The 19,491-nt window shown below is 46.8% G+C and overlaps 1 protein-coding gene across 2 annotated transcripts in view; it reads left to right on the forward strand.

Annotated features, from left to right (window-relative positions):
• The window catches only part of LOC125943626 (uncharacterized), a 20,580-nt gene extending 1,666 nt beyond the window's left edge, over window positions 1-18,914 (forward strand). Inside the window, exons 2-4 of one of the 2 annotated variants that reach the window (XM_049663083.1) lie at window positions 6,979-7,089; window positions 15,923-16,030; window positions 18,296-18,914. In XM_049663083.1, coding sequence (XP_049519040.1) covers window positions 6,979-7,089; window positions 15,923-16,030; window positions 18,296-18,385 — 309 coding nt within the window. In that variant the 3' untranslated portion in view covers window positions 18,386-18,914. Of the gene's footprint in view, window positions 1-6,978; window positions 7,090-12,125; window positions 12,346-15,922; window positions 16,031-18,295 lie in introns of those variants that run through there. The other variant, XM_049663084.1, reaches the window with a different exon arrangement.
• Window positions 18,915-19,491: the final 577 nt, after the last annotated feature.

The following is a 19,491-nucleotide window of genomic DNA, read 5'->3' on the forward strand; positions in this document are numbered from 1 at the left end:
CTTTCTAGCACCGTTTATGGCGCATTGTTCGCGGACATATGCATATGTTTGTAGCCAAAGGTGCATACGCAGCAACATCAAGCCCTCGCTCTTCTACAGGTCATAAACCTGCACTGCGATCACGCTGCGCTATGATACAGAAAAAAAAATTCGCTTTATATCTCGCTAGATTTGTTACCACTTCATGCTTACGTGACAAAAAGCGACTGACTCCGCTACGCGAATCCCTATAGCGCCTCAAATCGCTATTGTGCTTCCTGAGCGGCATCAAAAAGAGCCATCGTCACACTCAAATTTGGCCAGGAGAAAACATGAACTGTTTGAACTAGCACAAGCCAGAAAGCATGTCGCAAGAAGGGCAGGTGCCACTTACTGGCATTGCTGATATATATTGGAGGTCAATCTATAATTTAAGGCAAAGAAGACTAAATTTACTTGGCATGAAACGTTTATTGGATCTGCTTGAAGAAATATGACGTTAGTGTGTTAAAAAGTATGCAGAAACTGCACTGGAGTTGTCTGAGTATGCGTAAACATATAACCGCCAAATTTTAAGTTGGCCCAGCCCCAAATTTCAAGTTAGCCCACTCCCAAATTTCAGTTCTCCATACCCAAACTTCAACGTGGCCCACCCTCTAATTTCAAGTTGGCTCCTCCCTCCTATATATATATATATATATATATATATATATATATATATATATATATTGAAACATTATTTGGCTGGAAAATATTTTAAGTATAGCAGTGGTCGGAGCCTCTCAGTCCAGGGCCCCACTGGCCTCTGCCGCCTGCCTGACCTGGCTAATTAAGGACTTTTGTCCTGCCAAGTCGGAACGGGCGAGCTGTGCCTCCCACTGCTCCATTGCGATATTATTAGTTGGCCTATGAGGGTGCTTGGTACACTCCCAGGTTACATATATTAGTGTAGGTATGCAACCGCACCAAGGGAACGTGGCTCTATAGCGGGTGGGATACATGGCATTTAGCAGTTTTAGATGGGGGAATACCCCGGTCTGTATTTTGCGCCAATCGGCGGCCTCTTCCCCGCTAAGTTGTGGGTGAGGCGGCGGGTATTTTCGGTGGACTCCGCGTTGATGAGAAAAGATGTCTTTGACAATTAAATTGATGGGATTTTGTGAGGGATAGTGTGAGGGGTTGGGGTTCGAAGAGGACGCCATCGCTCGGTTAGTAGACGCTCGAGCTAAGGCGTTAGCCTGTTCGTTCCCCTGTACCCCCGCATGTCCCGGGCACCAGAGTAGGCGATGGCGGTGGTTGAACGATTTGGGGATTATCGTGAGGCTAGCCGCAGTCACGTGCCCCTTAAGAAACATGCAACATGTTTCCCGAGAGTCAGTGACCACGACCGAATCCCTTTCCGAACGCTCCGCGTGAGCGAGTGCGATCGCCACTGCTAACATTTCGGCCGAGGTGGGGGAGCCCGCCGTGGTCGACGCGGTAATTTGCTGCTGGCTGATCGCGTTCACGACTGCCAGGGCGTACCTCCTTTGGTAGCGCTGCTCGGTAGCTTCTGCATACGCAGCTGCGTCCGTGTAGTACGTATTGTACCTAGCGTTATTGGAGTACATTGATTGAATATGTTGTGCGCGTGCTTTGCGCCTTTACTTGTTGTACTCAGGATGAATATTCTTGGGAATTGGAGCTACTGTAATTTTCGATCTCACCGAAGAAGGGAGAGGTACGGCCTGTTCGGTGAGATAAATCGGGTATGCTGGGATATTAAGTCGTGCTAATATTGCCCTACCAGTTTTTGTGAAGCTGAGACGCTCCCTCTGTCGCATCAGAGTGGCCTGCCTCAGTTCGTCGAAAGTATTGTGTACTCCCAAAGCTAGCATGCGCTCCGTGGAGGTAGATTTAGGCAAGCCCAGAGCCGCCTTGAAAGCCGTTCGAATTATCGTGTTGGCCTGCCACTCATCTTCCCTGTTCAGGATTTAGTAGGGCAATCCATATGTGATTCGACTAATCACTAAGGCCTGTACGAGCCTTAGGGTATCGATTTCTCGCATTCCCGCCTTTCTATACGTCACTCGACGTATCATTTGGGCTATGTTGTGGGTTGCGGATTTGATGGTTTCCCCATTCATTTTCTATGGAGCCCTATGTAAGCATTATGCATATTATGGGTATGCATAATTCTGATCATATGTGTATTCTCTGAGCAATGTTTTTCTTTGGTGTCAAATGTTCCTTATCGCTTATAAAGCTGCGAATCATCAACATTTACACTACTCTATAACGGTTAAATGTAATCGAATATTACACATTCTTGTGCAGATACAAGACAACTTCGCGAAGAGATGGCGCGCGCGCGCACACACACACACACACACACACACACACACACACACACACACACACACACACACACACACACACACACACACACACACACACACACACACACACACACACACACACACACACACACACACACACACACACACACACACACACACACACACACACACACACACACACACACACACACACACACACACGCACACGCACACACACACACGCGCACGCGCGCACGCACGCACGCACGCACGCACGCACACACACACACACACATACACACTGCGCTTTGTGTGTGCGTCTGTGTTTCTGTTCACGTCTTTTCTTCGCGCAGTTTAAAAGTGAGCTGAATCTGTCCCAGCTAGCTTAACAACTAGCCAAACAAAACAACTAGCCTATCAAAACTAGCCTAACAACATGCCTTACAAGGCATTACATTTTTCGCGTGCATGACAGGCACATTTTGCTGGGGTACTCGCCAAAGAATTCTTACGCTTTAAAATACCTTGCATTGCTTCTAAAGTGTTTCAACCCCCTTTGTAAAGAAGCTACATGAAGCGCCACATCGTGAATATCAGGATGTACAACTTCTCTCTGGGCATTGGTATGGGTTATTTATGCAGCAGCGGTGCGCGCCGAGTGCCTTAGAAAGTTGGACCATGCAGGTCGACTTCAGCGAGCGTTTATTGAGCCTATCGCTTTGTGTCGATGAAGAGCCGTTATGCAGCGATACATATCATGGTTAAAACAAGCACTCCGCCGAAACATATAACGTTTAGAAAACGAAACAAGAAAGGCGACTTTGCTGTACTTTTCCAGGCGCCCTTTTCACTCCCTCGATAACGGCAACAAGCGTGCGGCCCGAAGAAACTTCCGGTCACGTGAACTAGAGTTGCAGAAGTGTTGAATATCTGAGGGCTTCTGTTTCAATGCGCTCCTGCTACTCACCTTCTTTGCCCCCTAAATTCAGCGGTTTGTGTCAGTGGGTGAAACCTGAGCCGTCGGGGCCTATGTTTGTAAACAGCGAAAGGATTTTCTCAAGAAAATGAACCGTTTTTCTGGTCATGATGCATTGCTTTAGCTGTGATGGTTTCTTCGTACAGGCCTGTGTTTGTGTCACTGGTTTTAGGATGGAACCTTAACGCCCTGGTAAGTTTTATGGCTGATCCTGATATCAGTGCTCAGCCAAAGGTAATGTTTTAGCTTAAAACGGAGATTTATTATTTGGCAATTAGTCTAGCACTTACATTATCAGGGAAAAGTAATTAAGCTGTGACCGGACTCCAGCTGGCTCGGCTCTCTTTCAGAGGCGAGGGGAAAGTGCACTGCGTTTTTGTGGGTGGAGCTTGTACTCACACGGCCGCTGGGCTTTTAAAAAATTTTAAAAATTAGCATAGCTTGCACTGGAGACGCAATGTTAAAGAGACAGTGGAGCTGATGGGCACCTAGCTAGTCCTGGCTTTTGAGCTAGGTTAAGCACTACGCCATCCCCAGCATTTTCCGGAATTTATTGACAATTGTTCGATTATTGATTAGCTATTGATTGGCTGTCGCAAGGTATTGGCCACATATTTGTGCTAGGCTAAGCACTACCAAGTCATGCCCAGCATTTCCGAGAATGTATTGATTATTTGTCGATTACCGATTAGCTATTGATTGGCTATCGATTGGTTATTGATGACTGACTAGGGTTAAGTAGTCCCAACCATGCTTAGCTAGACTTAGCCAGGCTCAGCTTCGCTAGTTCAAAGGGGTATGTGCCATTGCGCTTGGAGCCTTTCTGCACTACCGCCAGGATCGGACTGCACACGACCCACGGACTAACGGTCGGCTTGAACAGCTCCGCTGCTATAAGAGGTCGTGGTACTGAATTCTTAGGTTTTCACCGACGGTAGGGATCTGTGTGATAACTGTTCTTAGTGATGATTCATCACTGACGCCGCCTGCGCGTTCTCGCTGATGGCCATGGCATGCGGTCGTTTAGGGCCTCCCGCGCAGGCAGCGTTAGTGGGTGGACCACGTCGTCAGCTTTCACCAGCGTAGCCGCACAAACTCCTAGCTAACCTCCAATGCGGAGACGGTACACCTCGATGCGTGATACAAAAATTACGCATTCGAAGCAAAAAAAAAAAAAAAGAAAACAAACAAAAAGAAAAAAAAAAACTGCCGGATCCCACGCCCTGTGGGAATCGATGTTATGCGAAGCTGTTTGCGGGGAAACTACCAAGTTAAAAGAAACGACCATGAGCGCCAAGACGTAGGCGGCTCTTTCATGACCTACATGACACGCATGTCATGACATTCATGTCATGAGTCCTCAGTAGTCCCTTTAGCTATGCCGAAGGGACCTTAAGGCGAAAGCATTAGTCATGCTCATGACTGTGACTTCGACAATCACCCTTTAGCCTTTTCCTTCGCCTAGTACGACATCCGAACCCATTACATTGATTTTTGAGCGTTCATATTTTTTTGCTTAGTCGTTATCATTTTTTCTGAGTCATGGTCATGAATATATGACTTCTACCACCATCCTTGAGTGTTTCCTTCACTTAGTACTCAAGTAAAAACTAATTTCAGTGGATTTTGCGTGTTAATCTTTTTTCACTGAGTTATTGTCATTTTTGATGAGTCATGGTGATGGCTATCACTTCTACCATCATCCTTTAGTGTTTCCTTCCCTTAGTACCTACATCCAAACCCCTTTCAGTGGTTTTTGAGTTTTAATATTTTTTCGCTGGGTCATTGTCATTTTAGGTAGCTGTTTCATGACCTACATGAGACATGTCATGACATTCATGTCATGACCTATCATTTAGGTTCGTCATGGACTGTTGTCATACTATGCCAATTTTGGTACCTACCAAGTTGAAGAAACGGCCATTAGAGCACCGAGGTGTAGGAAGCTGTTTCATGACCAACATGACCCACATGTCATGATATTTATGTCATGCCCTATCAGTTATGTTCATGATACACCCTTGTCATACTATGACAATTTTGGTAAATACCAAATTAACGAAACGACCATGAGAGACCAAGACGTAGGCGGCTAGATAGATAGATAGATAGATAGATAGATAGATAGATAGATAGATAGATAGATAGATAGACAGATAGATAGATAGATGTTGCAGCCCTACTCACGCATTTTGTCTTTAGTGTCCCTTTAACTGCTTTGCTGTAAAACAATTAAAACATTTGAGTAAGGACTAGGCTTGATATTTCACTATACGCTGGTAAATGAGTTTGCTGGTTGTCTAAGCTGAAGCAGTTAAAGTGGCGGAAACGCTAGTAAGACGCAAGCGAATGTGTTAAACTTAGCAGCTTTTACTGTGGGTATACGCAGTGGCATATACCCATAAGTGTCAAATGTTCGCCAAGAAATGCTTCGCATTAAAAAAAAATACATGCATTGAGGTACTTTTCAATTCGTGTCAGGTATACGCAAGGTAACTGTAATTTTGCGATCATTGATCATTTCGTTTCAAAGCAATATTCGGGGTTTCGTACAGATTGCGTTGGCTGCTGTTCTCTGATTGATATTTGACATTTGCTCGTCGTGGTTGCGTAGTAGCTATTACATTGCGCTGCTAAGCCCGAAGGCGTGGGATCAAGTCCCGGCCACGGCGTGCGCATGTCGATGGAGGCGAAATGCGAGAAAACGCCCGTGTACCGTGCACTGGATGCATTCTAAAGAACCCCAGGTGGTCGAAATTAATCCGGAGTTGCCCAGTACGGCGTGCTTCATAATCACATCGTATTTTTCGGCACGTAAAACCTCAGAATGTAATTTTGTTATCGAGCACGCCGCCGCACTTCGTCGCCACACAGAAACGGTTTTGGAATTACCCTTACGGAGTCACTAAACAGAAACACTAAATGAGTTTAGAGTGATAAAGTATTCGCTGAAAACAGTACTTTCGTCATTTTCGCGATATTGGGTCGATTATTAGAACAGAAAATGACGGTAGAAGTTCCATATATATATATATATATATATATATATATATATATATATATATTAAATTTAGCGATGAAACCCCAGCGGCAGTAAACGTCAGTGTGACATCACGAATTTCAGTATTTGCTGTTTTTTCGTACTTGGGCCACGTTGGCTCAGGTACAAATGTTTCTGAAACTTGTCATGTTCTCTGGCTTGTTGAGAAAACAATGCAGTCCATTTGTACCGATGAACAATTAACTGGGCCTTAGCAGACGCCGTCAAAATCCGTGACGTCAAGGCGAGCTGGTGCGGTAAATTCAAGATGGCGTCGCCACCCTGTCTTTAGTTATCACGCTTTTTATAGTTCACCGAGCTTCTTCTGGCGATAAGAGTGACGTTTTTTTTGTGTCTGTGGTTTGGAATGGTAATTTACTAATACAGGTGCAACAACATTTTGTCTTTAGTGTCCCTTTAACGGCTTTGCTGTAAAACAATTAAAACACTTCTGTAAGGACTGGGCTTGATATTTCACTATACGCTGTTAAATGAGTTTGCTGGTTGTCTAAGCTGAAGCAGTTAAAGTGGCGGAAACGCTAGTAAGACGCAAGCGAATGTGTTAAACTTAGTAGCTTTTACTGTGATACTGTAGTAACAACGTTTGACAAAAATATATATATTTCAAGCTCTATGCATCAACTTGTTCTCTTTCTTTTTGCTAGGGCAACGGGCCGCCAAACCTGCGGGCAGGAAATGAACTGACGGAAGCACCTTTCATCTTCAGCATGAAATACATCCAGACTGCCGCTGGCGCGTTTAATCTCACAGAAACAGTAAGTGTATTCCACGTTATATACCGTGCACCTTATTGGCCGTCACTCTTATATACATAATATTCCGAATCTTTATTTTTGTTTGCCTTTTTTTGTCACTTCTCTCGTACTTGGTTTTTTTGTTTCATTTTTTCTCTTTGCCGCATAATTGTATCCAACCCTGCCCGCTTTCTGTGCTTGAATCGAAATACACCCCCCTCCCCCCTCGCGAATGATTTCTTACATTTACTTTAATATACCACCATCGAAGCTATTTCAACGTTAACTTGATTGAATAGAACGTTTTTGATGGATGGTGAGCGACCCAAGATATTGTACAGCCGTTATCTGCTTGGCGTTGTTACTGCATCACACACTACGCGCTACTTCCACAAGTAGTGCTGTCGTGTTTTTGTCACCGATCTCGGAGGCGTGCGGGTGTTGAAAGAGATGGAGAGGGAACACGCATGTCGAGACAGCAAACAGATTTTTAATCGCACGCGAACTCAAGACTCAAACTAAAAAAAGAGAAAATTAAGCACACTAAAACACACTGCGGGAACAATACTAACAAAGATACAAACTAAAGCCTAATATACAAAACAAGTTCTGCTTTGCGCCTACGCTCGTCCGTGGCGGCTAATTCTTCAAAGTCAGGCAACCCTGTCCTATCGCTGAGACGCACGCCTAAAACGCTACAAAAGAGTCACCTTGATGTGCTCGTCGTTGAACGTGTGTTCCGGCTTGTCGGCTCTTTTTCCAAAGCAGTTGGTGTTCTCGTTGATGATGAAGTCGCCTTGCCGTCGTCGCGTCGTCTATTATCAGTGGTCAGTTTGCCGGCACTTTGTCGGCGATAAGCTCGTCAGTAATTCTTCAGTGACGGCGCTCGGCGTTACTTAGGCCCACCTGACTAGGCCTAGCGTCGGGATGCGTCGCAACTTCTTCGTGAGTGCCGACGTGGCGTCCCGTGGAGAATCGAACGTGCTGGTCTGCCGCAGAAGAGGGATCCTCTCTGGAGTGCCCGGCCCTGCCGTGAGAGGCTGCAGCCCGTCCAGGAGCCTCGCTCGAACTTGCCGAGGTCGACGACCACACCTTGGACTGCCAACGTCACGGACTCAGCCAGACCCCCAAGTCTCCCGTCGCCAGAGCGGAGCTGGCGATGCGACCTTCCTGGCCCGGAGCCACGTCGATAATCCCCCGACAGTGCCGTTCATCCCCCGATTACGTCTCGGCTCACGCGCCCCGAGAGCTCGTGCCGTTCCGAACACCGTGCTTCACGTGCTCTTCTTCTTTTGTGCGCCGCAGGCGGCCTCTTACATATGACAAGTGCGCATATATTCGTCTTCATTAATACTGAACTATATAAAAAATCTGGTGGAGTTCATCTCACGATGAACGTTGACGTTAATGCGATTACCGCTGAAGCATTGTAGCTAGCTACACACCGTGTGGCCAATGCCGAAACGTGCAAGCAACCGGGGTCCTCTCTCGTGATTCCTGCTGCACACGCCACCCCATCTAGTGGCACCGTCACTAAGTCCGCGCGTGGCGTAGCTTCAATTCTGCCGAGACCCAGATAAATTTTGAAGGATAATTTTGTCACTGAAGAGCGGCACGTACGCCTTGGCATATACCCATTTACTCAAGTTCGCGTCAAAGAAGTGCTTGCGTTGTAGTGCACGTTAAAGAACCCCAGGTGGCCAAAATTAAGCCGGATCCCTCCACTACGGCGTGCCTCATAATCAGAACTGGTTTTGGCACGTAAAACCCCAGAAAGAAGAAGTTCATTAAAGAGCGGAACAGACCGAGCGTCACATACACAGTGCTCCACGTTGTCATCAAAGAGGACCATTGAACAGTGGCAGATAACCAGTGACCCAAGTTCGTCAGATGGTTGGTTTGGAACCCTCTTCTCTCAGCACAGGAGCCCGATGCGCTGCCCATTAGACCATAGACCAACTACTGTTGCGATTGGGGGTCCGAAGATGTGGGATGTCCTGCACCATGGTGGAGTTAGGAACGTGAGGCTGAGGCTGACAACCAGGCCGTTTTAAACCACAAGCTTGTATTTACACTTTGTACAATAAAATTTTCAACTTCAAGATGTAGCTGTCGAATCTATTCACGAAGCGTCCGTCTCGCCTTTAAACGCTTCCGTCGTACGAGGCACGTCACTTTCCTCCAAGCCGGTGTCTGGAGATGGGTGACATCATCCACGGCCAATCTGGAGGTCTGCAGCCCCTTTCCTCCTAGGAGAGCTTAGTCCATAACAGAAGCCCGTAACTTTGCACGAATAGGGAAAGACGGAAACACACCTAGTATCTGACATGAACGTGTCAGTTTGAGTTCGTTGGTATCCATCCTTCAGCGCCCGGTTGGCTCCTTTTTAGTCACTCCGAGGTGGGAAAGAAAGGCACCACGAGGTCTTCGCAGGAATGTCATTTTATTATATGGACACTCCAAGCAGATTTCTGCCGTCGCCGTCGCCGTGAGGTTCCGTATAAAGTTCAAGGGTGATAAAATCGTCGCTGTGCGCTGTATGTGCGAGGGAGGAACATGCAGCGCGCGAGGGACACACGCTTTCACGGAGAGTCAAACGCACGGCGGAGAGCAAACGCGACGTCTCCATTGCGCGAAAGGCCGTGCGGGGAAGGAAGCGAGTGGGGGGCGCCGTTGTGCTCCGGAACCAATTGTACATTTAGCGACCAGGCGCAAGGGCATCTGGCGATGCAATCTCGCGCGCGGGAGGGAAGGCGATGCAAGTGGGAAGGCAGCGTGGGAGGGAGGGGGTGCGGCTTGTACTCTGCCAGCAACTGCGCACTTGTACTTTGCGCTGCTGTGAGCGGTCGCTGGCACCGTATCCTGAAAGCGATCTGCACACATCTCCTACCTTTGTATGTACTGTGCTTTCGCCGCTCAGTTTCTGTTGAAGCGATAGACGGCCCGAACCTTCGCTCGCTGCTGCGGCCGCGCTTGCTCACGCCAGAGTTTTGACAGCGGTTGTGTGCGGTCATCGAGTGTTATCTATTCATGTTTGCTTGTGCGCGCTGACACCATGCTTGTTAATTCAGTTAGTAAGCGGATGTGTCCGAGTTTATACAGCCGATAAAACTACTATCCTTACTACTAATTTGCTATGGCAATTGATGCTTCGCCTTTCGGGCGAAACGGCGACATTTTGTACATTGCCCCAACCCTTTTCGCGGTGTCCAACTAGTTGCCTTGGATCAACGCATTTGGAACGGGCTCAGGCGAGGGCGTTGGCTCGTTTACAATTGTCACGCTCCCCGTGGGCAACCGGTTTCGCAGGGTAAATGCTCGATCATAACACTACCCAGTGACCGAATTTGGCGGGGAAATGTTTAGACCCATAAATAGATAGATAGATAGACAGATAGATAGATAGATAGATAACCCCCGGGAATGTCATGAACTACTCTAAGAATGCTAATCGCATTAATATTGGAATGTAAGTAAATATCCTGGCTTGAATAAATAGCATTGTTGATCTTAATGCAGACAGGTAAAGTATTTGTGTACCCGTGGTTTTCTTATGAACAAAAAGAAAGCCAAATTAGTTGATACATGAAACTTTTACAAAACCAACAAACTTATGCCTGCCTAGTTCAATAACTGAAGCACGTGTTCAGTAAGAATTCGTCGAAAGATCCTATAGGGTGATCTAGAGGTGGCGGCGAGTTGTGTTTCGTATGTGTGGTATCTCCGCTTTTAACGTTATTCGGAAATTCACCCGATACATAATATTCGCCAATAATTTATTAGATATGTCGTAGCCTCTTTCCACTTGTATTCATTTTCTTGCTTTCTCGGCAGAGTCATAAAAAATTGCTTTGGTTATCTTGGCGTTTGTCGTGTTCACCATCATTATCGAGCGATTGTCGCCAGACTTGCGCTTATTGCGTCAATTTGGATAGATGCGAGCTATGCTTTACGTTTGTATCTCCTCAAAAAGCAACAAAGAAAAAAGCAGCGGAGGATCTGTTAGCTGTCCCAAAACAGAATAATTAAAGCGTGGAGGCCAAATGGCTGATGAATGATGATTACGGACGCAATCAAGTGTCTCGGTGAAGTGAAACTAACCGCACGGTTGTTGCGGCGTGTATGGAATTAAACTTGAAATGTCACGTTATATAGGGTGTTTTTCTATGAGCAAGAAACTGCTTCAGAAAGCCTGGCCAAAGTTTCTATAGGTGACCTTTCAAAAACACAGATAGGCGCACCTATCGAAGCGCTGGCCAGCCTTTCTGAAGCCTTTATGAGTCACTTTATCCCTGTTTATGTAACTTAGATATCACATAGGCTGTTTTTAGTAACTTAAAATGATTTTAAGGTGTTGCCTGCTGTAGACATCGCAATTCCACATCCGCAGTAGTGATCCGTTGACAGGTTCTTTTATCTTGCGCGCAACATAACAATGACTCTGCAAATAAACAATAATTTTCTTATTAGCGATTCAATTAGGACCTTGTCGTGCACACGTGTTTGCTGCGCGAATTGAAGTCTTTATGTTTCCGATAAACCTTCCTCTTGGGGAAACTTTACTAGCGCATTGTGCGTTAAGTTACTCATAGCTTAAATTGTGATTGAAATTGTCGCAGCCAAGCACGCTTCGATGCGCCTCCTCAATCTTGGTTAATGACCGACCACAATTCCACTGTTATCAGCTTCCGTTTACGGCCCCAAGCGTAGCGGCAGCATATCGCACTCCAGCGACACCCCAGCAATAAGAGGTGCAACGTGTCATTTTTTTTCAACACTCGGGGACCTTGTTCACTATTCAGGACTTTCAGGTATACCTTCAGTTTCACGTGGCGTAGCGCCCAGCGCAAATCCTGACGACTGCTACGGGCTTTCGGTTCGCTAGCTCACAGCTAATCAGCGGCTGCTGGAACTTACGCACCGGGAAATTTCATTATCAATCTGCGACTCCCCGCGGTCGTCCGACAGCTGCGGGGACTGCCGTCCCATGGGAGTTCTTTAAGTAACGTCCTTGATGAAAGCGTAGACGCAGTGCCTGTTGAGCTTGCGACATGCGCTCGCTCATTCTGTTCTAGCGCGCACCTTCCGACGCATGCGCAGTGCCTGTCGATGGTACTCTTCAAATCGCTCTGCTCGCAAGCGGAGGAGAGCCTGTCGGCGGTCCTGTTCACGTTCTCGTTCGCCTACTTCATCGTGGGCCTCTACACGCTGCTCAACGGCGTCTGCAACCCGCCGCCACAGTCGTACGACACTCCCGGCCACCCTTCCGTGCTCCTGGTGGGTCCACGGAATGTCGTTATTGGTTGGCTGCCACAAGGATACACTTAGACATGTAGCTCACTCGTGACTGGTATTCGACACTCCGTGAATTAGGCCTGCTTGGGAGACGCTAAAACTTGGGAGACGCTTAAGCTTCGCCTTTAAGAGTAGAACGTGCGATAGCATTAACGGGTCCCTGACTGCTTCTCACGCTTCCCGGCAACTGCAGTTAATGCAACCGTAATCTTTACACGCTTGCGCCAAAAGCTATATGCACGAAGGCGAGCTTTCTTGTTCTTTTTTTTTCTTTCCCCCGCACGGCCGGCGCCGTCACTGCCGCGGATATGCGGAGGCGGGCCACATTTGGTAGTGCATCAAGGAACCGAGCGGCGCACGCTGCGCGCGTCGCTCCGTGATAGGTAGAAGCGCGGCGCGTGCTGCGCTGTGATTGGTAGAAAATTTTTGCTCACGGTCAACGCACGGTCAACTCGGGTGACGCCGTGCTTTCTGCGTAACGGGGCCTAATAAGTTTAATAAGTTCAATTGTTTTAATAAGATAGGCTGTAATAATAAACCAGACGCTTCTACACTAGCAAAACTTCCAATCTCACCTCGAAAGTCAGAAAATGTGGGTGGCGACGACGCCGCGATGTTCCCGCGTCAGCTCGCCGTTACGTAATCGATTTTGACAGCTAGCGTCTATGCATCGGTCTATTATAGTGAATTGTTAACGCCTAAAGAATAACTATGTATGCGCTGAATCCTAAAGGAACTCAACTCTCACCGTTGAAAGTTTGAAAGATGTTTTTTGAGGCATAACGGCTCTATTGTTAGAATGCACTTTGAAATCCGTTACGTCGCACTGACATATACCAGCGCGGACGTTTGGGCGCTAAATGTATGAATCGGTTTGGACTTAATTGTGCACGACGTCAAGTAGTAATCAATATTTTCCCGCCAATTGAATGAAAACGTGATTTTGAATGAGAACGTTACCAGCATAAATTAATTTAGTGTTCCTCTTCGGCGTCACTTTAAGCGACTTCGTCAACAGTAATGTCACACATTATACTTACTCTACTATACTCACAAGATAGCGGGGTACGCGGAGGGCACTACGCTAGCGAACTGAATATAGCGTTCCTCTAGTCCACACGTAGTGCACACATTATCTGCTCGAAGTCCCAGCTTGCTACCACATTTTCTCCATTTGTGGCAATTGCTTTAAATCATTGAGCAAGTAGTGGAGGTTGCGCACGCGACGCACACGGGCTCGTATTCGACAAATTAGGTGCGAAGCTCACATTGACATAATAAAAAGTTTGTCGATGATTACGATACTCATTAATGCGAAATTTGAGCGCAGCTCTAAACGTGTTTTCATTTGGCGATGTATTGGCTGGCGCCGACAATCTGTCTCGTGCGGCATGTTGCAAACGGAGCAAAGTGTGACGCGACTGCCTCGTTAATCTGGAGATCGCGACTTCGCGAGAGCCACTTCACGCGTGGGTGATTCATAGCGGCCGCCGCCGAAGTGTCTTCTTGCCCAGACGACGCTCGCTGTTCTGGTGCCATCTCGTAGCCATCGTCGTCGCACTACACTTTTCTTCTCACGCTATCGCCATACCCTCCTCCGCTTTCTGCCTCATGGTTCCGCTGCACCCTCCTCTCCGCTTTCTTCCTCGCGTCTTTCTTGCCCCGCTGCGCTCCGCGTTCGCTTTCATCTTTCTCACTTAAGAGCTGCGCTCATGGCAGTGTCCCCGAAGCGGTGAGCACGGTGGCTGCCGCGGGCATAATGAAGTGTCTAGCACAGTATATATCAGAAAGGGTGATGGCATAAGGCGTGTCCTTATATTCATGCGTAAGCGTTCAGGCCTACTTCCCTCGGAAATCTCTCCGTCCGTCCGTCCGTCCGTCTGTCTGTAACGCGTGACACGGTGCGCTCCATAGGTACGCATGGGGTCCTATGGGGATATATATGAAAATGCCTTATGACTGCGTATCACTGCTGATGATTATGAATATATCATAAACAGGGAGATGTCAAAAATGGTCTAAATACAATATGTACAAGTGAAAGTGAGTGGCACAACATCAGCAAAGATGGCGGGCCGGGACACAGCTCGTCCTCTTTCTCGTCTATACTATACCACTTCTATTTCGTCCGCAGGATAGGTGCATGGCTCATAACATATATATATGTATATATATATATATATATATAGAGAGAGAGAGAGAGAGAGGAAATAACACAAGCCAACACAAACAAGAAAAGAGAAACCGCGCAAACGTCGCCACCAAACTCCCAGACGCGTTCGGATACGTCAGAGACATACGTGTGCAAGATGAACGACTAGAAAGAACGCTTGCGCACTATCTCTGACAACTCCCACTAGCGAGTTTCGGCAGGTACATTTTCTTTAGTTTGCGTCGGGATGCGTTGTTTGGCAGGTAACTTTCGCTGCCTGACTAAAATCCTGTCGTCTTGTGGAGCCTTGCGTGTTTTGTATTCCAGAAGATGGTAAAACTCGAAGCGCAGGGCAGAGGCTTATGCTCATATCCGTGAGCATATTCTTTGCTCCCGTTTAGGGCAGTTTCACGACCATTTTCAAACATAAGGGGTGTATTATATGTGATATTGGCAAATTATTAAGGGTTGTTAATAAACAGTTTGTTTGTTTGTTTGTTTATTTATTTATTTATTTATTTATTTATTTATTTATTTATTTATTTATTTATTTATTTATTTATTTATTTATTTATTCCAATGACTTGTTGACCGTACACATATGCCCCGTAACCTTCGACGTTTCATGGTTTTCGTGAGGGGGTCGTCGAATGCGAGTGACCATGTTCTCTGCACTGGCTCACGCAGCACTTTGTTAATCTTTTTGCATCTTACGTGATTAACCAATCACTGTAAATGTTAGTAGAAACTTCTCTATCCCTGAAATGTTTCCTTCTAATCTGACGTATTTTCCATGCGGCTACTGATTTGGTCTCTCCGTCATCTGTTTGTCGTGATTCAATTAGTGAGGCTTTGATAATTTCTTGTGACTCCCTCAACTACACCATATATTTGCACAACTTAATGTTTAGAAAACTAGCCATGCATTCTATACTTTCGGAGGTTCAATATGATTCGATGTATCATCTTACAACAATCACTCCAAATACGTCCTGGCAGATGATGTCTACCGAGACTGATAACTGATTTGTTGATTACCCAAGCTAACATTTGTTAACATTTATTATAAACTAATATTTATTATTTCATGAGCATCACGCACTGCATTGTACTCATCCCTGCTAAGTATCATCCGGGTCCGACTTAAACTCTCTTGCACTGGGCGCGGTAGGTTACTGTGCACAAACTTCCCGCAGATGCTTTTCTCTGCACCCTTTTGACTGATTCTAGACCTACGAATATGTTCGCCGTAAAGAAAGCTGCAACTTGGTTGCTAACTCCCTGACGGTGTATATAACGCAGTGTTACATTGTCTGAAATGTGACACGCGACCTTAATGTAAACCTCATGGTTCCCGGCGCACGTATTTTTTTATTCAAACGTACCCTTGGTGCACGTTTCTCGCAGGTGGTACAGCAACTCTTATACCATTGCGTGGGAAGCGTCGTCTTCCTGGTGTGCGGCATCTACGTGCTCGCCCGATACTTCAACGCTTCCAACGCTATTGTCGCGTCAGTGAGTGATGTCCGATTGTCACTGTTGTTGTTGTTGTTGTTGTTGTTGTTGCTGTCACGTACCGCGGATTGTTACGACCATAGAGTTTCTTACAAACTTTACTATACAGGGTGTTCATCTTTAGGTATTACGGAATTTTTAGAAATCGCCTGTGGCAGGTAGCATAATTGTTATCATTGAGCTGGGTTATTCGGCGAGGTAGACGTTAGTCGCCCGAGAAATGGAAATGCATACTAAACTGATTAACAAACATTCACTAATTAACTTCTCAGTTAATTACTTTACGACACAAATAAGCAATTTACGCATTGCAACCGGTGAGACTGTCAGCCGTATCCACTTGTAATCCACGTATTCAGCCGTGGCCTAGTGGTAGAACGCCCGCCTCGGCTGCGGGAGGCTGTGGGTTCGATTCCCACCGCCGCCGGGCACCCACTGGTTCAAAAGGGTACAAGCGTACCCCGGCCTGGCGTTCGGCTTCGTTCAGGGGTGATACGCTTGGGAAGGGAGCCTGCGCCCTGAATTCCCGTCGAAACCAACGTGAGCACGGAAAAAAGTGGTGTCTGGGCCGCTCCCACGGCGGTCATTTCCCATGTGGCGCCCCAAGCACCTATTGAGGTGGGGGCACCTTCGGGTTGAGGTCAAACACCCCTTTCCAAGTGTTCAGGTCCCATAATGGCCGACCACCAGGCCGGGAGCGCGCTTGTACCTATTTTACCGGTAGGTACCCGGCGGCAGCACTTGCCTCCCACAGCCGCGGCGGATGCTCGTCTACAAGGCCGTCTGTGGTTGGACAAGAGGCGCCCAGAGACAACAGCTGAAATCTCTATTGGGCCCTCTTTCGAGATGTGGACCCCCACGACAGCCGAGCACCAGGCCAGGGGACATCTCTACCCATGATAAAAACCGGTGGGTTCCCTGCGGCACCGGGATTTGAACTCGGTACCTCCCGCATACGAGGCGAAAGCTCTACCGCTAGGCCATCGCTGCGATGCGGAGTGACACCAGTTTGCAGATATGCGCCATCAAAACTCGCCGTAAAAATGCACTGTTGTTCCACTTACTTCTTTTACCAAAATGCTGCTTTATACATTCAAGCACAAAAGTAACTGGAACGCTCATGTAATTCGTCCCACACTTTGGGAAATTATATCTCGAAACTTGTGTCATCCTGTAAATTCAATTGAAGTGGATGCCTCTTGCAAACTCACCGCAATATGTGTCCTAAAGTAATTAACTAAGAAGTTAATTAGTCGATTTTCGTTATTAGTTGAATATGTGTTTACATTTTTCGTGCTACTGATGTCCGCCTCTTCGAATATCCCCAGCTCAACGATAAGAATTATGCTACCTGCCACAGGCGATTTTTAAAAATTCCGTAAAGCTTCATTTTGAACACCCGGTGTAGAAGAAACTGGTTCTATTGTCTAGGGAAGCTGTAAGTATGCCGTTTCAGCCATCGTGGGAATGATGGTCATTACAGGGACTTGCCTAAACTTCCGCTTTCAAACGGCTTTGTGACTTTGCAAATTTAGACGTTTGAAGAAAACATTTAGTTGTAAATGCAATGATTCGGCGCAGGGGCGTAGCCAGAAATTTTTTTCGGGAGGGGTTCACCGGCCCGACCGGGGGGGGGGGGGGGGGGGGCAAACGTCTGCTTTCCTCTACGTGGCGTGATCGATAATAAATAGTGGTAGTTTAAGCAGACTCTATAGCACCGGCAACACGCAGAACTGTTGTCGACGCCGTCGGCGTTTTGCCCGCGTTCGCACAAAATGTGTGCGGCGTTGGTGACTGTTGCCGGAGCCTCTGATATAAATAGGCACTTGGTGCCGCAGATAAACGTCGCCTCCCTTCCCTCCCCCCCACGGCCTTTCGCGCGTCGGAAGAAGGCGCGTTTGATCTACATATATGGTGATTGTAAAGGAGGAAGGAGACGCCTACGTCTGCAGCCCTTAAGGGAGCACGACGCAACACGCACGTTTGTTCTCCTCCGTGGGTTCACTCCCCGTGAAAGCGCGCGTCCCTCGCGCCCTTTCACGCGCACATACAGCGTTCGGCGGCGCGCGGCGACGATTTTATCTCCATTGACGTCATACGGAACCTCACGGCGACGGCGACGGCGACGACGACGGCCACGCCGACGGCAGAAATCTGCTTTGGAGTGTCCATATAATTGCTATCGCAATAATATCGAGGAGTTACTTCGATTCGCATTGGACATTTCAAACATTCGCACACCCAAAATGATGATATTCATTTCAGGTGGTGTCCCTGGTCAGCGCTGCCCTGCACCTGGCAAACGCCATCTACGTCTACAGGGGCGACTTCCAACGCATGATGGACGCCTTCTGATGAACTGTGGTCTCCCGCACAGTGACACCATTGACTTTGCCGATACCATCTTATCCGTCTGCCTTTACGCAGGCAGTATTAACCCCAGTTAATATTAATTTACCACGTAAATGTTCGCTCATTCCTCGTTAAAAGTGCTCATCACTTTGTGTTTATTGATTTCACACACGTATCGCATCATGACTTAGAAAACGTAAAAATGATAACGCTATTTTGCTGTTTGAAAGGTTTAATATATCCAAAAATGAATGAAGCCGCGATAGGGAAATTCTTAAAGTAACAAAAGAATGGATCATAATTTATTCCGCGTAATTACATTTGGAAACACTGTGCGGTGATTTAATATGGGCGTTGAACTACTAAAGAGAAAGAAAAATGGCACTCAATGTCATCAAATAACGGAGTAATGTAGGATAGCATGTTATTACGGATAAGGTTTCTAGGAAACGGTATACAACAGCATAAAAGCACAAGTCATCCCAAAAAGATATCAAACCACAAGAGAAAACACACTGAAACGTTGTACATTGGAAGCATTTGCCACCTCGTCTCGGTTGCTGTCTAATGAAACGCCGAAGCTGCATTTCGGGAAGCACTGCACGTTACAAGCAGGCGCCCCTGACAAAGCAAAAGTAAATACTTACTTCAAAGTGAAGCTCTATTTGCTTGCCGAAAGTTTCGCCTCACTTACACTTTCATATGTGCATATGATAACTTTTTCCACAACTTTTATCTGCAAGTAAGTTATCACCAACAAAACGATTTTTTTTCTGCATTGTTCATAGGGTCCACCTTCAAAATAGTATCATTTTGCTACGTATGACGAGCAGCGTCTGTTGCGCGGTTCGTCCTGCAGTGCTATTCAGGACATCATTGAATTCCGCCATGTTGTCAACTTCGCCATCTTGTCAACGCTGATTGGGCCGAGCGCTGCTACGGCCTCTCTGACTCAAAATGACGCCATTTTGAAAATATAGAATAGAGAACTTCAGCAGGATGCAAGCGACAATTTTGGGAGAGATGCTGGGTAAGGGGGACCGCTGTCTGGATATCACGAATTTCAAGGCTTAGCGATATACACAAATGCCTTGGGTCAGTAACAGCGG

This window comes from Dermacentor silvarum, chromosome 2 (genome assembly GCF_013339745.2).
Source record: "Dermacentor silvarum isolate Dsil-2018 chromosome 2, BIME_Dsil_1.4, whole genome shotgun sequence".
NCBI classification, from domain to species: Eukaryota; Metazoa; Arthropoda; class Arachnida; order Ixodida; family Ixodidae; genus Dermacentor; species Dermacentor silvarum.